Below are 16,760 nucleotides of genomic sequence, written 5' to 3'. Positions count from 1 at the left end.
TCGTGACCTTTTGTTGGATCATTAGACATTCCTCGGATTGCTGTTACTATTAGGGCTCTGCCTCTATTGGTTTCGTCTGTGGCGACAAGTCAACCAACGAGTATCGTCGTCTTCCGTTCACATGTTTGCATGTTTGCCTCGTTTGGGTGACTTTGCCGGAAAATCCACGAATTTGCTAAATAGGTTTGTGCCTGTGCGAAATCTTGTTGCCCATGCTGACCACCTGTTCGACGAATTGTCGCAGCGAGACCTCTCATTGCTTAACTCTCAACTCTCGTCTCACCTCCGTTGTGGAAACCCAAATGGCACTTTGGCTCTCTTTCTTAAGATGCATCGAGCCAGCCCTGATCTCAGCTCGCACACCTTCACTCCGGTTCTCGGCGCGTGTGCCCTCTTGTCGTCTCCAAAAACGGGACGCCAAGTTCACGCCTTGATGATCAAACAAGGCGCTGAGACAGGAACCATATCCAAAACTGCGCTTATTGACATGTACTCAAAGTACGGGCACTTGGTTGATTCCGTTACGGTGTTCGAGAGCGTTGAGGATAAAGATGTCGTATCATGGAACTCTCTGCTTTCGGGTTTCCTTAGAAACGGTAAGGGCAAAGAAGCACTTGGCGTTTTCGCAGCTATGTATAGAGAAACAATAGAAATCAGTGAGTTCACTTTGTGTTCTGTAGTTAAAACATGTGCATCTCTCAAGATTTTGCAGCAAGGGAAGCAAGTTCATGCCATGGTGGTGGTCACGGGACGCGATCTCGTGGTTCTAGGAACTGCAATTATAAGTTTTTACTCGAGTGTAGGGTTGATGAGCGAAGCGATGAAGGTTTATATCAGTTTGAATTATCATACGGACGAGGTGATGTTGAATTCGTTGATATCGGGTTGCATTCGAAACAGAAAATACAAGGAAGCGTTTCTGCTTATGCGTAGGCAGAGACCCAACGTGAGAGTGCTCATTAGTTCTCTTGCTGGTTGCTCGGATAACTCTGATCTGTGGATTGGTAAACAGATACACTGTGTCGCCTTACGGAATGGGTTCGTTTCAGATTCTAAGCTATGCAATGGCTTAATGGATATGTACGGCAAATGCGGTCAGATTGTTCAAGCATGTACTATGTTCAGCGCGATGCCTTCTAAAAGTGTGGTTTCTTGGACGAGTATGATAGGCGCTTATGCAGTTAACGGGGATGGCGTAAAAGCGATTGAAATCTTCAGGGAAATGTGCAAAGAAGGAAGCGAAGTTTTGCCCAATTTAGTGACATTTCTCGTTGTTTTATCGGCTTGTGCACACGCAGGACTAGTTGAAGAAGGTAAGGAATGTTTTGGTATGATGAAGGAGAGGTATCGGTTGGTTCCTGGAACAGAGCATTACGTATGCTTCATTGATATCTTAAGCAAGGCTGGTGATACAGAAGAGATATGGAGATTAGTTGGGAGGTTGATGGAGAACAATAACCGAAACCTTCCTTGTGCTATATGGGTCGCAGTACTTAATGCGTGTAGCCTTAACATGGATGTCTCGCGAGGCGAATATGCAGCAATGATGCTTATGGAAGGGACAGGTCCTGAGAACGCGAGCATCTATGTGTTGCTTTCGAATTTCTATGCAGCGATTGGGAAGTGGGATAAGGTTGAAGAATTGAGAGGGAAATTAAAGAAGAAAGGTTTGGTCAAAGCAGCAGGACACAGCTTATTCATTTGAATTACTACACTTGAGTTGTCATCTCGTAACACCTAATACAACACTTTTTGTGACAAGAAGCAGAACAAGTCCACTAGAGTCCAGTGCATTGCTGTTGAACTGCCTCGTTGTTATTAGTCAAAAACCACAGGAAGACGTAGTCAATATAGAGCAGCATTGACCTGCGATTAAAAGTAGGTGAAAGGGCAGTGTCACAGATGGTTTTTAAGATAAGGGGGTCGTTGGGATTAGGACAAGAGAAGTCAAAAGATGTGTCCTTTTCAAATCTTTCCACTTGACTCTTTCTTTCTTAAAAACACCCCACCATAAGAGAATTAATCTACCACGAACAGAGACTAAATCAAAAGACGATGATTAGAGCCCTGAGCACGAGGAAGGATCGAGGTGGCTACAAGAAGCTCGGCGAGGAAGAAGCAGGAGGCGTTGGGCTTTTACAAGGGCAACTGCCGAGCGTTCCAGGGGAGGTGAATAAACCGGTGGAGAAAACCGGCGGTTCGGTTCACCCTCTATTGACTTTCTTCGATGTCCGGTTGCAGAGGAAGAAGAAGCCGAAAAAGAAGAAGAGCACGACGACTGCGAAACCAGAGTTCGCTAGGTACTTGGAGTATGTCAAAGAAGGAGGCGTTTGGGATGCCACTTCAAATGGACCTGTCATATATTATAGATAGACTGATAATACTGTAAGACCAAACACAAAGGTTGTATATATTTATTTTCAGTTTTTGAACAAATATCTTCGGTTTCAATAAAAAGATGAATACATCATCAATGAGGAAAGCTCGTCAGTAAGGCCATGATCTTCTCTCTTTTTTTCTTTTCTTTTCTTTTTCTTGTGTGGAACTGTGTGTGGATCAATCCATGTATTAAATTTTCAAGTTCAATAAGATAAATCTCAATTTATCACAAAAATAAAAGAAGAATATGAATTCCCGACGTATTATGTATTTGAATTTTAATCAAGTTGATGATAATATTATTTTTGGTGTTGAAATAAAAAGGCTATAATTAATTAGATGTCGTCAGAAAAAAAAGGTAAGATTAATTTTATAATTCGTTTTTGACGTAGAAAATACTAAAATGCTACTATTTATTGTTCATCAGGATGCGTATAACCGAACTTGTTGTACACGACCGGTTTTCTGACGTCACTAAAAAAAACCTTAAACGCAGCCGTTTGGGTAGTTCCACAAAACCCTGGCGCGATAAGGCGGTAAATGCGATTAAAAAAAAAAAAAAAAAAGCCTTGGAGGAGAGGTTTTTAGTTTCCGTCCTTCTCCTCCTCCTTGCTTCCTTGCTCTGTATAAATCTAATCTGTTTGCACTTTGTCGCACGATGTCATATCAATGGAGGATCAATCGATCGCCTTCTCTTCTTCCTCGGTCTGACTGTGTCTTGCATTTTCGTCTTCTTCTTTTGGATGTTCGCATACCCCGTTTTCTACATCTTCTCCGTTCCCCAGGTAATCCTTTCTATTACTGGTTGGAATTTCGATTTGATAAGTCTTGGTTTCCGATCAATGGTTGGAATCAGTTTTGGTTACTTGTTGATGTGATATTGTTACTAAGGTCTGTATGATATCGGTTTGATCATCTCCCACGGGTACCCATTGTTGACTCAGAATGTTAACTGCTTGATACTGATTTGGGAGATTTTGTTCCTATTTGTTGGATAACTGGTTGATTTCTAATTGGAAATTTCGAATGATGTAGAACCATGCCTACGTCTTCTGGTGCTGCCGCCTTGGATAGATCGCTAAATTCAGGAGCTTTCAAACCCCTTGAAATCCCAAGCACAAAACCGCTTCATTGGAAGCCACCTATTTCAGATGTGGCCAAGTTTGAAAGTAATCAGCAGAAGGAAAAGACATTCAGTCGTCCTCAGATGTCACCTTCTCTCTATGCCACTCCAAAGGAAATCCCCCTTCCTTATTCCCCATCTTCCTCCCCTCCATCTCCCTACATCTGCTGTCACAAAGCACGGTGGCCAATTCTTTTGAAGAGCTCCTCTGAGCTGGATCTGCCTTGTCACCCCAATACCCTCATTGCAGATGCGGAGGGTACTACCTCTTTGAGGTCATTTCCTATCAGCCAGGCTATTGCAGAGGATCACACCAATGGCGTCCATGACCGTCCTGTCTGGGATTGCAGCCCTCCTCATCGGAAACTTTGGAACGACAACTCTGCAAAGTCATATTAGTAATGGTGTGATTGGAAGCAGTAATGGTTTAGAATGGGAAAGTTATTTGCTGGAGTCCGTCAGAATGAAAGCAAACAAGTCTGAAGATTTCTGTACCACAGCTCAATCAGTAAGCGAATTCACAAGTGACACAGGGTTAGAAGATGATGCAGGAGCTGAAAATTCACACAAACTCTTTTCTTCTGGAGGAGAGTTTTATGATGCTCGTGATGGTAATTTTTCTACATCTCTTCTTCTTACTTACTATATCAATATGAGACGGCTGGAAGTTCTTAATTATGATGTCTGGAATCTACAGCATAACACAAACCCATCACTTTTTGCATCTTTTACGAATGAGACTTGTTTAAATTCATTTGGTAACCTGACTTCAAAAAGCTCCCTTTTCTTGGCTTCCAGAACTATCAACCGACAGCGGAACGCAGAGCTCAGTTAACCACATCGAAAGTGAGCTAAGGGGAATGAGGTTGAGTTTACTAATGGAAATCGAGAGGAGAAGGCAAGCAGAGGAGACTCTGGAGAAAATGCAGCTTCATTGGCGGAGGCTCCGAGAGCAGTTGGCCCATGTGGGTCTGTTCGTTCCTCTTGATCCCACCAGCAGCCAATACAGCATGAACATAGCAGATGAACTACGTTGCCAACTCGAGGTCGCCAGGTTTGTATCTGACTCAGTAGGAAGTGACTTGGCCAAGGCAGAGGTAGAGATGGAGATGGAATCTGAGCTCGAAGCTAAGAACTTTGAAATCACCCGGTTGTCTGACCGCCTTCACTATTACGAGACGGTGAACCAGGAAATGTCCCAGCGCAACCAAGAGGCCATAGGTAGAGGAAGAAACTAAATTTTAGAATCTATTATAAGTTTTTTCTTTATTATCTCTCAGTGCTTCAACACTCTTGATACCAGAGATGGCAAGGCGAGACGGGCAAAGGAGAAAGAGGAGGCAGAGATGGATTTGGGGATCAATTGCTGCAACCATCACGCTTGGTGGTGTAGTCTTGGCTTGGCCGTACCTCCCTTCATCAACGGATGTAGCTCCGTCATCTCCAACAGATTGATGAGGCTCCCTAATCAGATAATGAGGACGAAGCTGTGAATATGATTTGCTTTTTATGTACCTTGTTTCTAGAGAATGTATAGGAGGACCATGGTTAGAAAATAACTCAGCTTCATACCGATACCGATAATACCAATTTTGGTTTGGTTCGTGTCTTGTGTTGACTTGCAATGTTACCCTGCATTGAAGGGGGTAAGCTGATCAGAAAAATTAATGGAGAGTGATATTTGCAATTTTTTATATAAAAAGGGGTGTAAAAAAACAAAACAAGCACACGGCGTCGTTTGAAGATCACATTTCGTTCCTTGGCTAATCACAAACCAGTCGACCATTGTAGAGAGAGGTATCAAATCAATTCAAAAAACCACTCCGACAATGGCGGTCTCTCAGCATATTTCGCCTAGTCTTTCCCGCTACAAATTCTTCTCTACATCCGTAGTTGAAAACCCTAATTTCTCTACATATCATATCTACAGTCGGCGGAGTAGAGTTACCAAATCGCATCTTCAGGCGCACAGCAGTACCAGTAGCTATGGCCGGACGGAACTCGCCGCCTCCGCGAAGAAGCTATGGATTAGGCAACGAAGCTTCAGCGAAACGGAGGTTGAACAAGGCCAATTTGAAGATGAAGAGGAGCAGGAAGACATCGATATCAGTGACGAGGCGAGTCTCCTCTCCTTGAGCATGAAACCGGACAGAAACATGGCGTTGCTCGACGATTATGAGATGGAGGAGCTCGGTCACACACCTGATACTAATCATCGCAGCGGTTTGTTTTGTCTTCTCCTCTCCTATCCGTAAATCCCTATTCGGCTTTGTTACTGGGATGATTTTGATTGATTTTGATAGCGGTTGGTTTATAGGATACGTGGCGGTGCTTGGGATGCCCAACGTCGGGAAAAGCACGCTTTCGAATCAAATGATTGGTCAGAAAATTTCCATTGTTACAGATAAACCTCAAACGACGAGGCATCGGATTCTCGGTATCTGTTCTAGCCCAGAATATCAGGTTTGCTTTTAAAAGCTTACCTCCGTTTCACTCCTTTTTTTTGGATAAACTTGAGATAATTTAGATGAAGAGACATGTGTTGCAGATGATACTTTATGACACACCTGGTGTAATCGAGAAGAAGATGCACAGGTTAGATACAATGATGATGAAGAATGTCCGAGATGCTGCCATCAATGCCGATTGCGTGGTAGTGCTTGTTGATGCATGTAAAATGCCTGCAAATGTATGCTCCTCTCTTTTGGTTTTCACTTCTCCTCTGAATAAGAAAAGCCTAGCTCGCTGTCATTAATTCTTTTGGTGTTATGTGCGCTAGATAGAAGAAGTTTTGAAAGAGGGCTTGGGAAACCTCGAAAAAAGGCCACCTATGTTGCTTGTTATGAATAAGAAAGATCTGATCAAACCTGGTGAGATTGCAAAGAAACTGGAGGTGTGTATCCTCTTTGTAGCTATCCTTTGTAATGCTTATTCGATATCCCACCATTCTAGACTGAACTTGAGATCGAGGTTTTGGGGTCATGGTATGTTCTTTGCTTTTTACACGCTGCAACTCCGTGCAGTGGTATGAAAAATTTACAGACGTTGATGAAGTTATACCTGTAAGTGCAAAGTATGGACATGGAGTAGAGGATGTAAAAGAGTGGATACTATCCAAGCTTCCCTTTGGGCCTCCTTATTATCCAAAGGTACACTAAAAATCTCTCTCTTGACCGCTTTTCCCCTAATCTGCTTAATATTGTGAGGTTTATTTACACACACATTGCTTCTTTACGGGTATTGGATTTTCTAGGATATTGTGAGTGAGCACCCAGAGAGATTCTTTGTTGCTGAGATTGTTAGAGAGAAGATTTTTATGCAGTACCGAAATGAAGTTCCTTATGCATGTCAGGTAAAATGACAAGTTTGCAAACATCGTTTAGAGTCCTGTTAAAAAAATAAAGAGTTGTTGTTGATTAATATCTGTGCTTCGACGCGGCAGGTGAACGTGCTCAGCTACAAAACTAGACCGGCTGCAAAAGATTTTATTCAAGTGGAAGTAGTAGTTGACAAAAATTCTCAGAAGATCATCCTTATAGGAAAAGTAAGTATCTAATCCAAACGGGTAAATGCTGATTTGCGTTAAGTCATTCTTGTGGACATTCATAAAGTGCAGATGATTTGATGAAACTGTAAATTGGGATTTATTAACTGTTCTGCTCAAAGATCAATAAGGTGTCAACTTAAGACAAGTGTTATTGCTGACTAATTTGGCTGAAACGGGTTTCAATGTGGATACTGTAGGAAGGGAAGGCTTTGAAAACGCTAGCAACGGCTGCTAGGCTCGACATTGAAGATTTCCTTCAGAAAAAAGTCTTCCTCGAGGTGCTTATAAATTTTCATAGAGTGATTGAATTTGAGTACATCAAATGGTGTTCCAGATTTAATAAGTTACCACACTTTGGGTGAACAAAGGTGGAAGTAAAAGTGAAAGAGAACTGGAGACAAGACGAGGGACTTCTCAAGTACTATGGCTATGGAGGACAGATCCGAGCTATGTAGTAGTGACCAGTGACGGTGTAGCGGTTTATGGGCTTTAAATGGGCATTGAAGATGAGAAAGTGCAAATGGCACGGTTCAGGTTAGCCTTTCCCCTTTTTGTTTTTGTTTTTGTTTGTATTTAACCGATACGGCTCAGCCTCAGCTTAGCTTTGGTTTTTACATCTCAATCCAACGATTCCTTTGGAAATTAGAACTCTTTCTTCTTTTGTTTTTATATCTCAATCCAACGATTCCTTTGGAAATTAGAATTCTTTCTTTTTTTGTTTTTGGTCACCCTCCCCTTTTGACTTTTGAGTTGATTCCACTAACTAACCAACCGAATATTCCATTTCATTTCATAATCGCAGGTTGTAAGTATACTCTCAACCTAACATACAAAAAATTGCAATATATTTTACTTTTTATAAAAGTAAAAAAGAAGCTGAACCGTGATTTATGGCGGCGGGGGGGGGGATAAGTAGAGTGAATTGCTGTGTGGGTTTGGGTCGGGTCGTTGAAAGTTAGATCCGCTTGTTGCGCTTAAGCCTGCCTCTTCTGGATGATAAAGTGCGAGTGAGGTGTTTGCTCACTATTCGAAAGAAGCAAAAAAGCTAAACTGCCCATTAAAATATACTAAAAAAGAACTTATTTTCTATTGACAATAAATTAGTGTGCTTGATTTGTCGCCAAACAAACTGAAAAATCTAGGAGCAACGGCACATGAGTTTCTTTTAGTATTATTGCTTAGTCTATGCCTTTATATTGAATTAAATTAAATTAGATAGAGAGGCCGACCGATAAAAACAAGGTTAGAGGCTCTGTATGTATAGGTATGATACTATCCACGAGTCTAAAGACACGTGGGATGCTGTGGTAAGAACCCATACAAAATGCTGCCACGTGTAACATGAGCCGGTGCTGAAGCAGTGAAGCATGTGTACAGTTACTCTTAAGTGTTAAGCTGGGTCCCATTTGCTGGTTTCACGCTTACGACTTCTTTACCATTTGATTAATTGGGATTTGGGACCATAATTAGCGGAATTACCTGCTTTTGCTTCCTACTTAAACACCTTTGTAGAAATTTTAAGTAATAAGGTTTAGCATCACAGAGGATTTATTTATTGGTTTTACAACACTGTGATGATTTATTTATTGGTTTTACAACACAGAATTAAATACTTTCCCTGGATTCTCTGATAAAAATATCAATTTTGAGTATTATTAAACACAGCAAAAAAATATTGTTAACATGTGCGTGTATAGCACTCTCTTAAGTAAGAATTATGCTTTAAAACGGTTATAGTTTTTGGTCCATAAATATACCCATTGAAGAAATAGTAAGAGGGAGAGGGAGAGAGAGAGAGAGCGCTCAACAACAACAAAACATTAAAGAAGATGAAGCTTCTGGGTCTGATAATATTTCTAGCGATCGTGATCCAACAAAGCTATTGGGAGCTAGGAGCTGATGCGTTTTCGAGCGACGGGTTCGTGAGGACGAAAGGAGTTCAGTTTAGTCTCAATGGCTATCCTTATTACGCCAATGGCTTCAATGCCTATTGGCTCATGTACGTTGCCTCCGATCCATCCCAAAGGTCTAAGATCTCCGCCGCATTTCAAGAAGCTTCTCGCCATGGTCTGACCGTTGCTCGAACCTGGGCTTTCAGCGACGGCGGTTACAGGCCTCTCCAGTATACCCCTGGCTCTTACAATGAGGATATGTTTCAGGTAGCTCCGTTATAGCCGACTGTGTGTGTTTTTCTTGTATGTCTTTCTATCTAGGCGCTTCTTAACGGGAAATTTTTGAATCTATCAAATACACTCACACAACTAGTTATTTGAGTTTCTCTTTTGTTTATGGTTTTTTTTTTTCTTTTCTTCCCTGCATGTTTTGAGTAAATTTGAGATTCTCTGTTTACACACACACACACACTCACAACTCTTATTTGAAAACGTCGGTGGCTTTTGATTTGGGTACTCTGTTTACACACACACACACACACACCTCTTATTTGAAAACGTCGGTGGCTTTTTGATTTGGGTTCTCTTGTTTAGGTTTAATTTAGTGTCCGAGGTTCTTGTGGCCAAGTTTTAAGACTCTTTTTGGATGTTTTTTTTTTTCGCTTCCTAAAGATCTGATCTTTCCTGGTGAAAAGGGTTTGGACTTTGCGATAGCTGAAGCAAGAAGGCATGGTATAAAGGTAATACTCAGCTTTGCCAATAACTACGTGAGCTTTGGAGGGAAGAAGCAATATGTGGATTGGGCTAGAAGTCGAGGCCGTCCCGTATCTTCTGAAGATGACTTCTTCACAGACTCTCTTGTTAAAGATTTCTACAAAAACCATATCAAGGTTTCAATTCAGAACTTAATCTTCTTCTCTCTTGTGTAGAAAAGTGATGGGGTTTCTCACAACTATTTGGTTTCTCCTGCAGGCTGTGCTGAACAGATTCAATACCTTCACCAAAGTACATTATAAAGATGACACAACCATTATGGCTTGGGAGCTCATGAACGAGCCTCGCTGCCCCTCAGATCCAACCGGACGAACCATTCAGGTTTCACCTACAAACATTTTCACACCAATGACTCTGTTACTTGTGTATTTGCGATCTACCTCATCGGTTTTTGGTTTAATTTACTCCATTATAACAGGCTTGGGTTACGGAAATGGCTGCTCATGTGAAATCACTAGACAGAAACCATCTGCTTGAAGCTGGCCTCGAAGGTTTCTACGGTCAGTCCTCACCCCAAAGCAAGACACTAAACCCACCTGGCCAATTTGGAACCGATTTCATCGCCAATAACCGTGTCCCCGGCATTGATTTCGTCACGGTCCACTCGTACCCCGACGAATGGTACTGTCCATGAACTTCTTCCTTTCTTCATAGAAATTGCTATATATATATATATATATATATAGTTTGAAAAAAACAAGAAAACTAAAATCACTTTTTTAAAAAAACCTTGACAGTGCTGTTTAGGACCATCATTTGGGAATATAAAGCTCCAAGAATTCATTTTGGTGATTGTGATCATATTTCATCTTCTTTTGAAGGTTTGTAGACTCAAGCGAGCAAGCTCAAATGGAATTCTTAAACAAATGGATCGACGCACACATACAAGACGCTCAGAACGTTCTTCAAAAACCAATAATTATAGCAGAATTTGGTAAATCAGAGAAGAAAGCAGGATATTCACCTGCGCAGAGAGACATTGTATACAACACCGTGTACAGCAAGATTTACGGGTCTGCGAAACGAGGAGGCGCAGCAGCAGGAGGATTGTTCTGGCAACTTCTGGGCAACGGAATGGATAATTTTCAAGATGGCTATGGGATCATACTTAGCCAACGCTCTTCTTCGACGGTTAACGTCATTGCTCAGCAGTCGCGCAAGTTGACTCTGCTTCGGAAAATCTTCGCTAGGATGATCAATGTGGAGAAATGGAAGAGAGCCCACCAGAGGCGAGTAAGAAAAGGAGCTCACAAAATCCAAAACTGAAACCTAAGACTAAGACAAGTGCCTTTCTCTAATGACGAGTTTTCATCTTTACGAACTTTCAGTTTCGAATCGAACCATCTCAACTCGTCCAAGAAAGTTACAGTGATAGTTTTTGTTTACCGTAGTAATGAAGTCTCTTTATTAGTTGTGTCACAATATTCAAACATATATGCCGACATATTCGTGCTAGAAGATAAAACGACTGCGTATAGCAATTGTCTTGGAAACATAACATTAATTGGGTTGAGGCAAGGCTAAAACTGGAAACATATAAAAAAAGTTGATTGCCTCTGATGAGGAAGAACGACGTGCTGTTGTAGTAAAATAGATTGGAACTGCGTGGCGGGGCAGGGCACTTCCGCTTCCGTCGTCTAGTCAAGCAGACACATCCATATACATCCGAGTAAAAGCTACAAAACATGGTTTCGACTGTCGTGAGAAATGGCGGCAGAATCCGACGGTTTTGTACAGCTTCGATCGAAAAGTCTATGCACTCGAACCATGTGGATACGCATTCTCAACTTCAGGATCTCATCGATTCGGGGAAATTGCGAGTTGCTCGCCAAGTGTTTGATAAAATGCCACGGAGAGATATTAAATCATGGACAGCCATCATGAAGGGATACGTAGCTGCAACAAAGCCTGAAGAAGCACTGATTCTGTTCTCTGCAATGCGTGTTGATCCCTTGGGTGTCTCAGGCGATACCTATGTTCTAAGTGTCGCACTCAAGGCTTGTGGTCAAAGTTCCAACATTGCATACGGAGAATCTTTACATGCCTATGCCGAGAAAACTTTTCTGCTGAGCTCTGTCTTCGTGGGAAGTGCTTTGTTGGATATGTACATGAGAATCGGAAAGATCGACAAGAGCTGCAGAGTTTTCGCTGAAATGCCTTTTAGAAATAGCGTTACGTGGACAGCATTCATAACAGGGTTGGTTCACGCTGGTCTTCACTATGAAGGGCTTCGGTACTTTTCCCAGATGTCGAGATTCAAACAGCTATCGTCTGATACTTTTGCCTTTGCAATTGCCTTGAAGGCTTGTGCCGATTTGCGTCAAGTTAAATACGGAAGGGAGATTCATACTCATGTGATTGTCAAAGGCTTTGCTGCTATTCTCTGGGTGGCTAACTCGCTCGCTACAATGTACACCGAATGTGGGGAAATGCAAGACGGCCTTCGTTTGTTTGAAAGCATGAGTGAGAGGGATGTGGTTTCGTGGACAAGCCTTATCACGGCTTATATTCGGATAGGTCAAGAGGAGAAAGCCGTAAACACTTTCTTACTCATGAGAAATTCTCAAGTTTCTCCAAATGAACAAACTTTTGCGTCGACGTTTGCTGCGTGCGCGAGTCTTTCTAGACTTGTGTGGGGCGAGCAGCTCCACGGTAATGTTTTCTCTCTTGGACTTGGAGATTCTTTGTCTGTGAGTAACTCGATGATGAAGATGTATTCGACATGTGCCAAGTTAGACTCTGCTTCTGTTTTGTTTCAAGGAATGAGATGCAGAGACATTATTTCATGGAGCACGATTATCGGAGGGTACTCTCAAGCCGCTTTTGGAGAAGAATGTTTTAAATACTTCTCATGGATGAGACAAGCAGGGCCACAACCAACGGATTTTGCTCTTGCTAGTTTGCTGAGTGTGTCAGGAATCATGGCAGTTCTTGAGCAAGGCAGGCAAGTTCATGCGCTTGCTCTTTATCTTGGTTTAGAACAGAATCCCACTATTCGTAGTGCTCTGATCAATATGTACTCGAAATGTGGAAGTATCATAGAAGCTTCAAAGGTATTTGAAGAAAAAGACAGAACTGATATCGTTTCTTTGACAGCCATGATCAATGGATATGCAGAACATGGAAAGTGCGAAGAAGCGATTGATCTGTTTGAGAAGAGTCTCAAGCTTAGTTTCAGACCCGACGATGTAACTTTCATCAGCGTTCTCACTGCCTGCTCTCACTCGGGACAGCTTGACCTCGGGTTTCAATATTTCAACTTGATGCAAGAGAATTATAATATGAGACCAGCCAAGGAGCACTATGGTTGCATGGTTGATCTTCTATGTAGAGCAGGACGGCTCAATGATGCAGAGAAGATGATCAACGAGATGCCATGGAAGAAGGACGATGTAGTCTGGACCACACTTCTCAGAGCGTGCAAGGAAAAAGGGGACGTTGAACGAGGAAGAAGGGCGGCCCAGAGGATTCTAGAGCTAGATCCTACTTCTTTTACTACACTTGTAACATTAGCCAATATACATTCAAGTACAGGGAATTGGAAAGAGGCTGCAAATGTAAGGAAGGATATGAAATCAAAAGGCGTGATCAAAGAGCCCGGATGGTCATCAATTTTGATCAAGGATCAGGTTTCAGCCTTTGCATCTGGCAGTCTGTCCCATCCACAAAGTGAAGATGTATGCAGTATCTTGGAATTAGTAGTAATTGATTCAGAGGCTCATAGATACGATTGTGCAATAAAGAGAGCTTTTGGGTTGATTCAAATTTGTGGGTTTTAACTCTTAACATGTTCCAGACGATATTGGCCCTTAATACAATAACATACGTGGTAAGGTATATAGCTCGAACAACAAGAATGAAATGGGAATCAAAGGAAATCTTTTTAAATCTTTTAATTACTTTTCTTATCATCGGTCATCTTTAAACCAATTAAGTAGCACATATACTGCAAAACCTAGAGCTGATGCAGCAGCAACCGTAAAGACGACTACTTGTACTGAGAATGATGAGGCAAAAGCTTCGAGAACAAGTGAGTTCCAAGTTATGTACCATAAGGTGGAGTAAACAGAACCCAAGATTGCACCCACCACCACTTGACTGGTCGTGTGAAGCTTCTGGGAAACCCTTAACCATGTCTGCATTACAGTTAGCATCAGTTGTCGTGTAATTGAATTATTTCGTTTATATGATTCTACTCTAGTTTGAACTTGTTCATGCCAGATGTGAAGAAGACTTACAAAGTAGGAACCCAGCGCGAGGATGAGGCCGCTAAGGAACAGAGAGAGTTCATTGGTTCCAAGCCACTCCATAACTGCGGAGATATGAGTAAAGTCATCTTAGAGTTGATCAATCAAATGCCAAGAAACAGAGACCGAAAACGCTGAGCATCGGCTGCTTACCAGACAAGACGGTAAAAACAGAGATGAAAGAAATGGATTGGGCGTGAGAAGATGGCATCCCAGGATCAGAACGCAATGTAGCAACCGGTCTCTCTTGGTTAAGTATACGTTTGAGAGCTACCGAAAGCGCAGAATTTGAAACGGATCCAATCACAGCCCACAAAGCTGCACCGTCGTGTCGTAGAAGCAGAACGGTTCCAAATAGAGTAGCAACAACCCATTTGCTCTGCCATTTGACAAAAACCGAAAATCCTTTCACAAGTAACCAAAATGCAACAAAAAGGAAAGAGATTTTTAATTTTTTCCAAATTTCAATCTTTCACTGGGAGAGCATTACATCAAACAGTTTGTGTGCATCAGAGAATTCGAGTACCAACCAGACGATTAGCAACGGCTTCGATCCCACCGCCGGCGTCGGCGACCATATCGTTCTGGAGCTCCGACGGACTATCGATGAAAGCCTCCTGCTCGAGCGCCTGAAACCGTTCTTCGCCGTCATTACTGTCGCCGTCTCTCCAAGCATGGGTTTTGACTGAATCTGCCATAGTTTTTATAGGACCCGAAGCAGGCCAAGTCCTCCTCCGAATCAAAGGGAAGATTGAGCTCGAACTTGGAAATCGAGCGGAACGAATGTAAGCGGGAACAGAGGAAGGACCAAAATATAAATTGGAGGTGGGTTTGTGGAAGAGAATAAGAGATGATGCTGCCATATCCAAAGAAAAAACTTAAAATCGCTGCACAATTATATATATTAATTGAAAACTTTAAGATCAAATCGTGAAGACGAAGAAGGACCAGATTTTACATGTTTTGTTTCGCTAACTGAGATAATCTGTTGTAAGGAGTAGTAATAGTTATTCAAAAAAAAAAATAGTAAATATTTTTTTTACTTTTATTAACTCCAAAACAGCGATCAAGTGCCATCCATTAGTCCACCAAAAATCGGTATAACCTACCTCACCCGAAATTGAATGATCTCCTCGACAATTGGATTTATGGGCCGGTTTACTATGATCCAAAGGGAAAAAAAAACTCTTTGAAGGTCAAATTAAATGAAATGAATCAATGTATGGTTGAGAAAAAGAAACATCATGTAACTTCTTCACGATTTGGGTTGAGAAAAAGAACTGTGAAGATGAACTTTTTTTACTTTTTCCACAGCGAACGTGTTTATAAATTCTACTTACCCACCCATGTGGCAGACTGTGATCGTGTGCTAGAATCTTTCGTTCGTCGAATTGCCACATCCTACTTATGGGCCTATTTGCTTAAAATTGGCCCATTGAGAACTGATGAATCCTATTATCCCTCTGTTTCTACCTTTCTTGTGATTATGGCAAGGAATTTGTGCTTTTTCTTAACCAATGGATATGGGGGAAAAGAATATACATCAAAGCTTAAACTGAAAATGAATATGTTTAACCAAGTTGAATTGTTGAAACCCGAATCTGATCGAAATAATGCATTAACGGTGAGAAAGCCGTATACACGTCGTTTATGCTTCAGAATATTATGAATGTCTCATCGTTTTGGAACATTGTAGCTTATTCTGGATTTTTTAGCCATACATACATGTGATGAATAATACGTATATAGATATATACATATATTATTATATTTAAATTTATGCGGTGAATAAATATTATTTTGTATACTACTGTATATATATGAAGAATTCATGTCTATTGGAGGTCGAATATGCTGAACAACCTTGGCAAGGAAAAATAAAATAAAAGATGTAACAAAAAACTTGACCCAATTACATTACTATACGTATACTTAGAAATATATTCTTGTTTATCTTTTATAGTTTTATATATTCAAGCTGATGTGTAAATAGATTCTCGCACAGAAAAGTTTTTCTATTGAACTCACAGAATTTTTTTATCCAAATATAACAATTATTTTCGATTATAACTCGTAAAAGCAGCGATTATTTCAGACAAAAAAAAAACCCCATAAGTTTCTTGGTTTAAAAGAGATAATTATTTTCCTCTACGAGAATGTTCTCCTCACTTTATAATATATCACTTTTTGTTTGTTTTGAACAAAAAAAATCTTTTACATCCGTAAGATGCAAATTTTAATAGAAGATGAAGCTCATTAATTACTCGGCAGAGCTTTGCATTTAGTTCATCGGCAATCATTCTAATAAAAACCATTTTAGAAAGAAAGAAAAATAAATAAACCAAATCACCTTGGTCAGTGGTAATTTCTAAATAAGGGATTTTTGGGTTTGAGTTGTCTTGACCAATCTAGCTGCACTTTAAATTTGGAATATTTTCGAACGTATACCCGGATGCAAAGCTTTGTGGAATTAGTCTTTGTACTTAGAAATTTTTTGGAATCCTACGGTTAAAAAAAATAAATAAAAATAAACTGCAAAAAAGGCTAAGATAATAATATAGTTCAACACGACAGGTTGCAAACTGAAGTAAGGTTGGAGTGTGGCTTGCCACAACGCCAAAGCGTCTTGTCATTGGAGGTGAAAACTGGGTGTCGTTTTTCTTTTAAAATATTTTCAAAATTATCATGATGCGTCTATCGCTCTGTCAAACTCAATCTACAAAGTACAGTTTTACATAATGTTGTGGCAGAAATTGAACAAGACCTGAGTCAAATATGGAAAAAATAAAAGTCTGAAA

The 16,760-nt window shown here is 40.9% G+C and overlaps 7 protein-coding genes across 8 annotated transcripts; 6 read left to right on the top strand and 1 right to left on the bottom strand.

Moving 5' to 3' along the window:
* The first annotated feature begins 13 nt into the window (after positions 1-13).
* Positions 14-1,721, top strand: LOC18012628 (pentatricopeptide repeat-containing protein At5g66500, mitochondrial). Its single transcript, XM_006393782.2, has one exon. The coding sequence runs from the start codon at positions 122-124 to the stop codon at positions 1,703-1,705; it is 1,584 nt and encodes a 527-aa protein (XP_006393844.1). The 5' UTR covers positions 14-121; the 3' UTR covers positions 1,706-1,721.
* On the top strand, positions 1,666-2,616 carry LOC18012194. The gene has a single exon (XM_024151577.1). It carries the CDS (start codon positions 2,056-2,058, stop codon positions 2,371-2,373), a length of 318 nt encoding a protein of 105 aa, XP_024007345.1. The 5' UTR covers positions 1,666-2,055; the 3' UTR covers positions 2,374-2,616.
* A 342-nt stretch (positions 2,617-2,958) lies between these two features.
* LOC18012478 lies at positions 2,959-5,119 on the top strand. Its single transcript, XM_024151575.1, is given in 4 exon segments — positions 2,959-3,895; positions 3,897-4,113; positions 4,301-4,723; positions 4,806-5,119. Coding segments are annotated over 4 exon segments (1,269 nt in total). The 5' UTR covers positions 2,959-3,418; the 3' UTR covers positions 4,958-5,119.
* A 158-nt stretch (positions 5,120-5,277) lies between these two features.
* LOC18012855 (GTPase ERA-like, chloroplastic) lies at positions 5,278-8,061 on the top strand. Of its 2 annotated transcripts, XR_002897629.1 has the most exons (10): positions 5,278-5,725; positions 5,820-5,965; positions 6,051-6,191; positions 6,282-6,395; positions 6,526-6,651; positions 6,756-6,854; positions 6,945-7,046; positions 7,247-7,327; positions 7,418-7,583; positions 7,852-8,061. XR_002897629.1 is itself a non-coding variant. In XM_006393779.2 (9 exons), exons 1-9 carry the CDS (start codon positions 5,332-5,334, stop codon positions 7,502-7,504), a joined length of 1,290 nt encoding a protein of 429 aa, XP_006393841.1. In that variant the 5' UTR covers positions 5,278-5,331; the 3' UTR covers positions 7,505-7,766. The 2 variants fall into 2 exon arrangements, 1 of the variants encoding a protein (XP_006393841.1); XM_006393779.2 differs by lacking the exon at positions 7,852-8,061 and having other exon boundaries at positions 7,418-7,766.
* A 754-nt stretch (positions 8,062-8,815) lies between these two features.
* LOC18012854 (mannan endo-1,4-beta-mannosidase 7) lies at positions 8,816-11,125 on the top strand. Its single transcript, XM_006393777.2, has 5 exons — positions 8,816-9,208; positions 9,637-9,831; positions 9,914-10,036; positions 10,134-10,336; positions 10,537-11,125. The coding sequence occupies exons 1-5, from the start codon at positions 8,879-8,881 to the stop codon at positions 10,979-10,981; spliced, it is 1,296 nt and encodes a 431-aa protein (XP_006393839.1). The 5' UTR covers positions 8,816-8,878; the 3' UTR covers positions 10,982-11,125.
* A 208-nt stretch (positions 11,126-11,333) lies between these two features.
* Positions 11,334-13,517, top strand: LOC18013369 (putative pentatricopeptide repeat-containing protein At3g47840). The gene has a single exon (XM_006393776.2). It carries the CDS (start codon positions 11,401-11,403, stop codon positions 13,492-13,494), a length of 2,094 nt encoding a protein of 697 aa, XP_006393838.2. The 5' UTR covers positions 11,334-11,400; the 3' UTR covers positions 13,495-13,517.
* On the bottom strand, positions 13,511-14,929 carry LOC18013368 (lipid phosphate phosphatase epsilon 2, chloroplastic). Its single transcript, XM_006393775.2, has 4 exons — positions 14,493-14,929; positions 14,116-14,341; positions 13,954-14,027; positions 13,511-13,851 (listed from the first exon to the last, which is right to left on the bottom strand). The coding sequence occupies exons 1-4, from the start codon at positions 14,823-14,825 to the stop codon at positions 13,624-13,626; spliced, it is 861 nt and encodes a 286-aa protein (XP_006393837.1). The 5' UTR covers positions 14,826-14,929; the 3' UTR covers positions 13,511-13,623.
* Between the last annotated feature and the right edge of the window lie 1,831 nt (positions 14,930-16,760).

Source organism: Eutrema salsugineum, unplaced genomic scaffold (assembly GCF_000478725.1).
Source record: "Eutrema salsugineum unplaced genomic scaffold, Eutsalg1_0 scaffold_6, whole genome shotgun sequence".
Classification (NCBI taxonomy): domain Eukaryota; kingdom Viridiplantae; phylum Streptophyta; class Magnoliopsida; order Brassicales; family Brassicaceae; genus Eutrema; species Eutrema salsugineum.
The sequence above is the reverse complement of the archived record's forward strand: the minus strand, read 5'-3'. Positions and strand labels throughout refer to the sequence as shown.

What these genes read in the sequence shown, in the direction of transcription:
- LOC18013368 (XM_006393775.2), bottom strand. Translation starts at nt 14,825, where the DNA reads ATGGCAGCATCATCTCTTATTCTCTTCCACAAACCCACCTCCAATTTA. An exon ending in TGTTTTTACCGTCTTGTCTG is followed by an intron (nt 14,028 to 14,115) that starts GTAAGCAGCCGA and finishes ATATCTCCGCAG; the next exon opens with TTATGGAGTGGCTTGGAACC. An exon ending in TCGCGCTGGGTTCCTACTTT is followed by an intron (nt 13,852 to 13,953) that starts GTAAGTCTTCTT and finishes ACTGTAATGCAG; the next exon opens with ACATGGTTAAGGGTTTCCCA.
- LOC18012194 (XM_024151577.1), top strand. Translation starts at nt 2,056, where the DNA reads ATGATTAGAGCCCTGAGCACGAGGAAGGATCGAGGTGGCTACAAGAAG.
- LOC18012854 (XM_006393777.2), top strand. Translation starts at nt 8,879, where the DNA reads ATGAAGCTTCTGGGTCTGATAATATTTCTAGCGATCGTGATCCAACAA. An exon ending in TCTACAAAAACCATATCAAG is followed by an intron (nt 9,832 to 9,913) that starts GTTTCAATTCAG and finishes TTTCTCCTGCAG; the next exon opens with GCTGTGCTGAACAGATTCAA. An exon ending in CACTCGTACCCCGACGAATG is followed by an intron (nt 10,337 to 10,536) that starts GTACTGTCCATG and finishes CTTCTTTTGAAG; the next exon opens with GTTTGTAGACTCAAGCGAGC.
- LOC18013369 (XM_006393776.2), top strand. Translation starts at nt 11,401, where the DNA reads ATGGTTTCGACTGTCGTGAGAAATGGCGGCAGAATCCGACGGTTTTGT.
- LOC18012855 (XM_006393779.2), top strand. Translation starts at nt 5,332, where the DNA reads ATGGCGGTCTCTCAGCATATTTCGCCTAGTCTTTCCCGCTACAAATTC. An exon ending in CATGTAAAATGCCTGCAAAT is followed by an intron (nt 6,192 to 6,281) that starts GTATGCTCCTCT and finishes TATGTGCGCTAG; the next exon opens with ATAGAAGAAGTTTTGAAAGA. An exon ending in GGCCTCCTTATTATCCAAAG is followed by an intron (nt 6,652 to 6,755) that starts GTACACTAAAAA and finishes TGGATTTTCTAG; the next exon opens with GATATTGTGAGTGAGCACCC.
- LOC18012628 (XM_006393782.2), top strand. Translation starts at nt 122, where the DNA reads ATGTTTGCATGTTTGCCTCGTTTGGGTGACTTTGCCGGAAAATCCACG.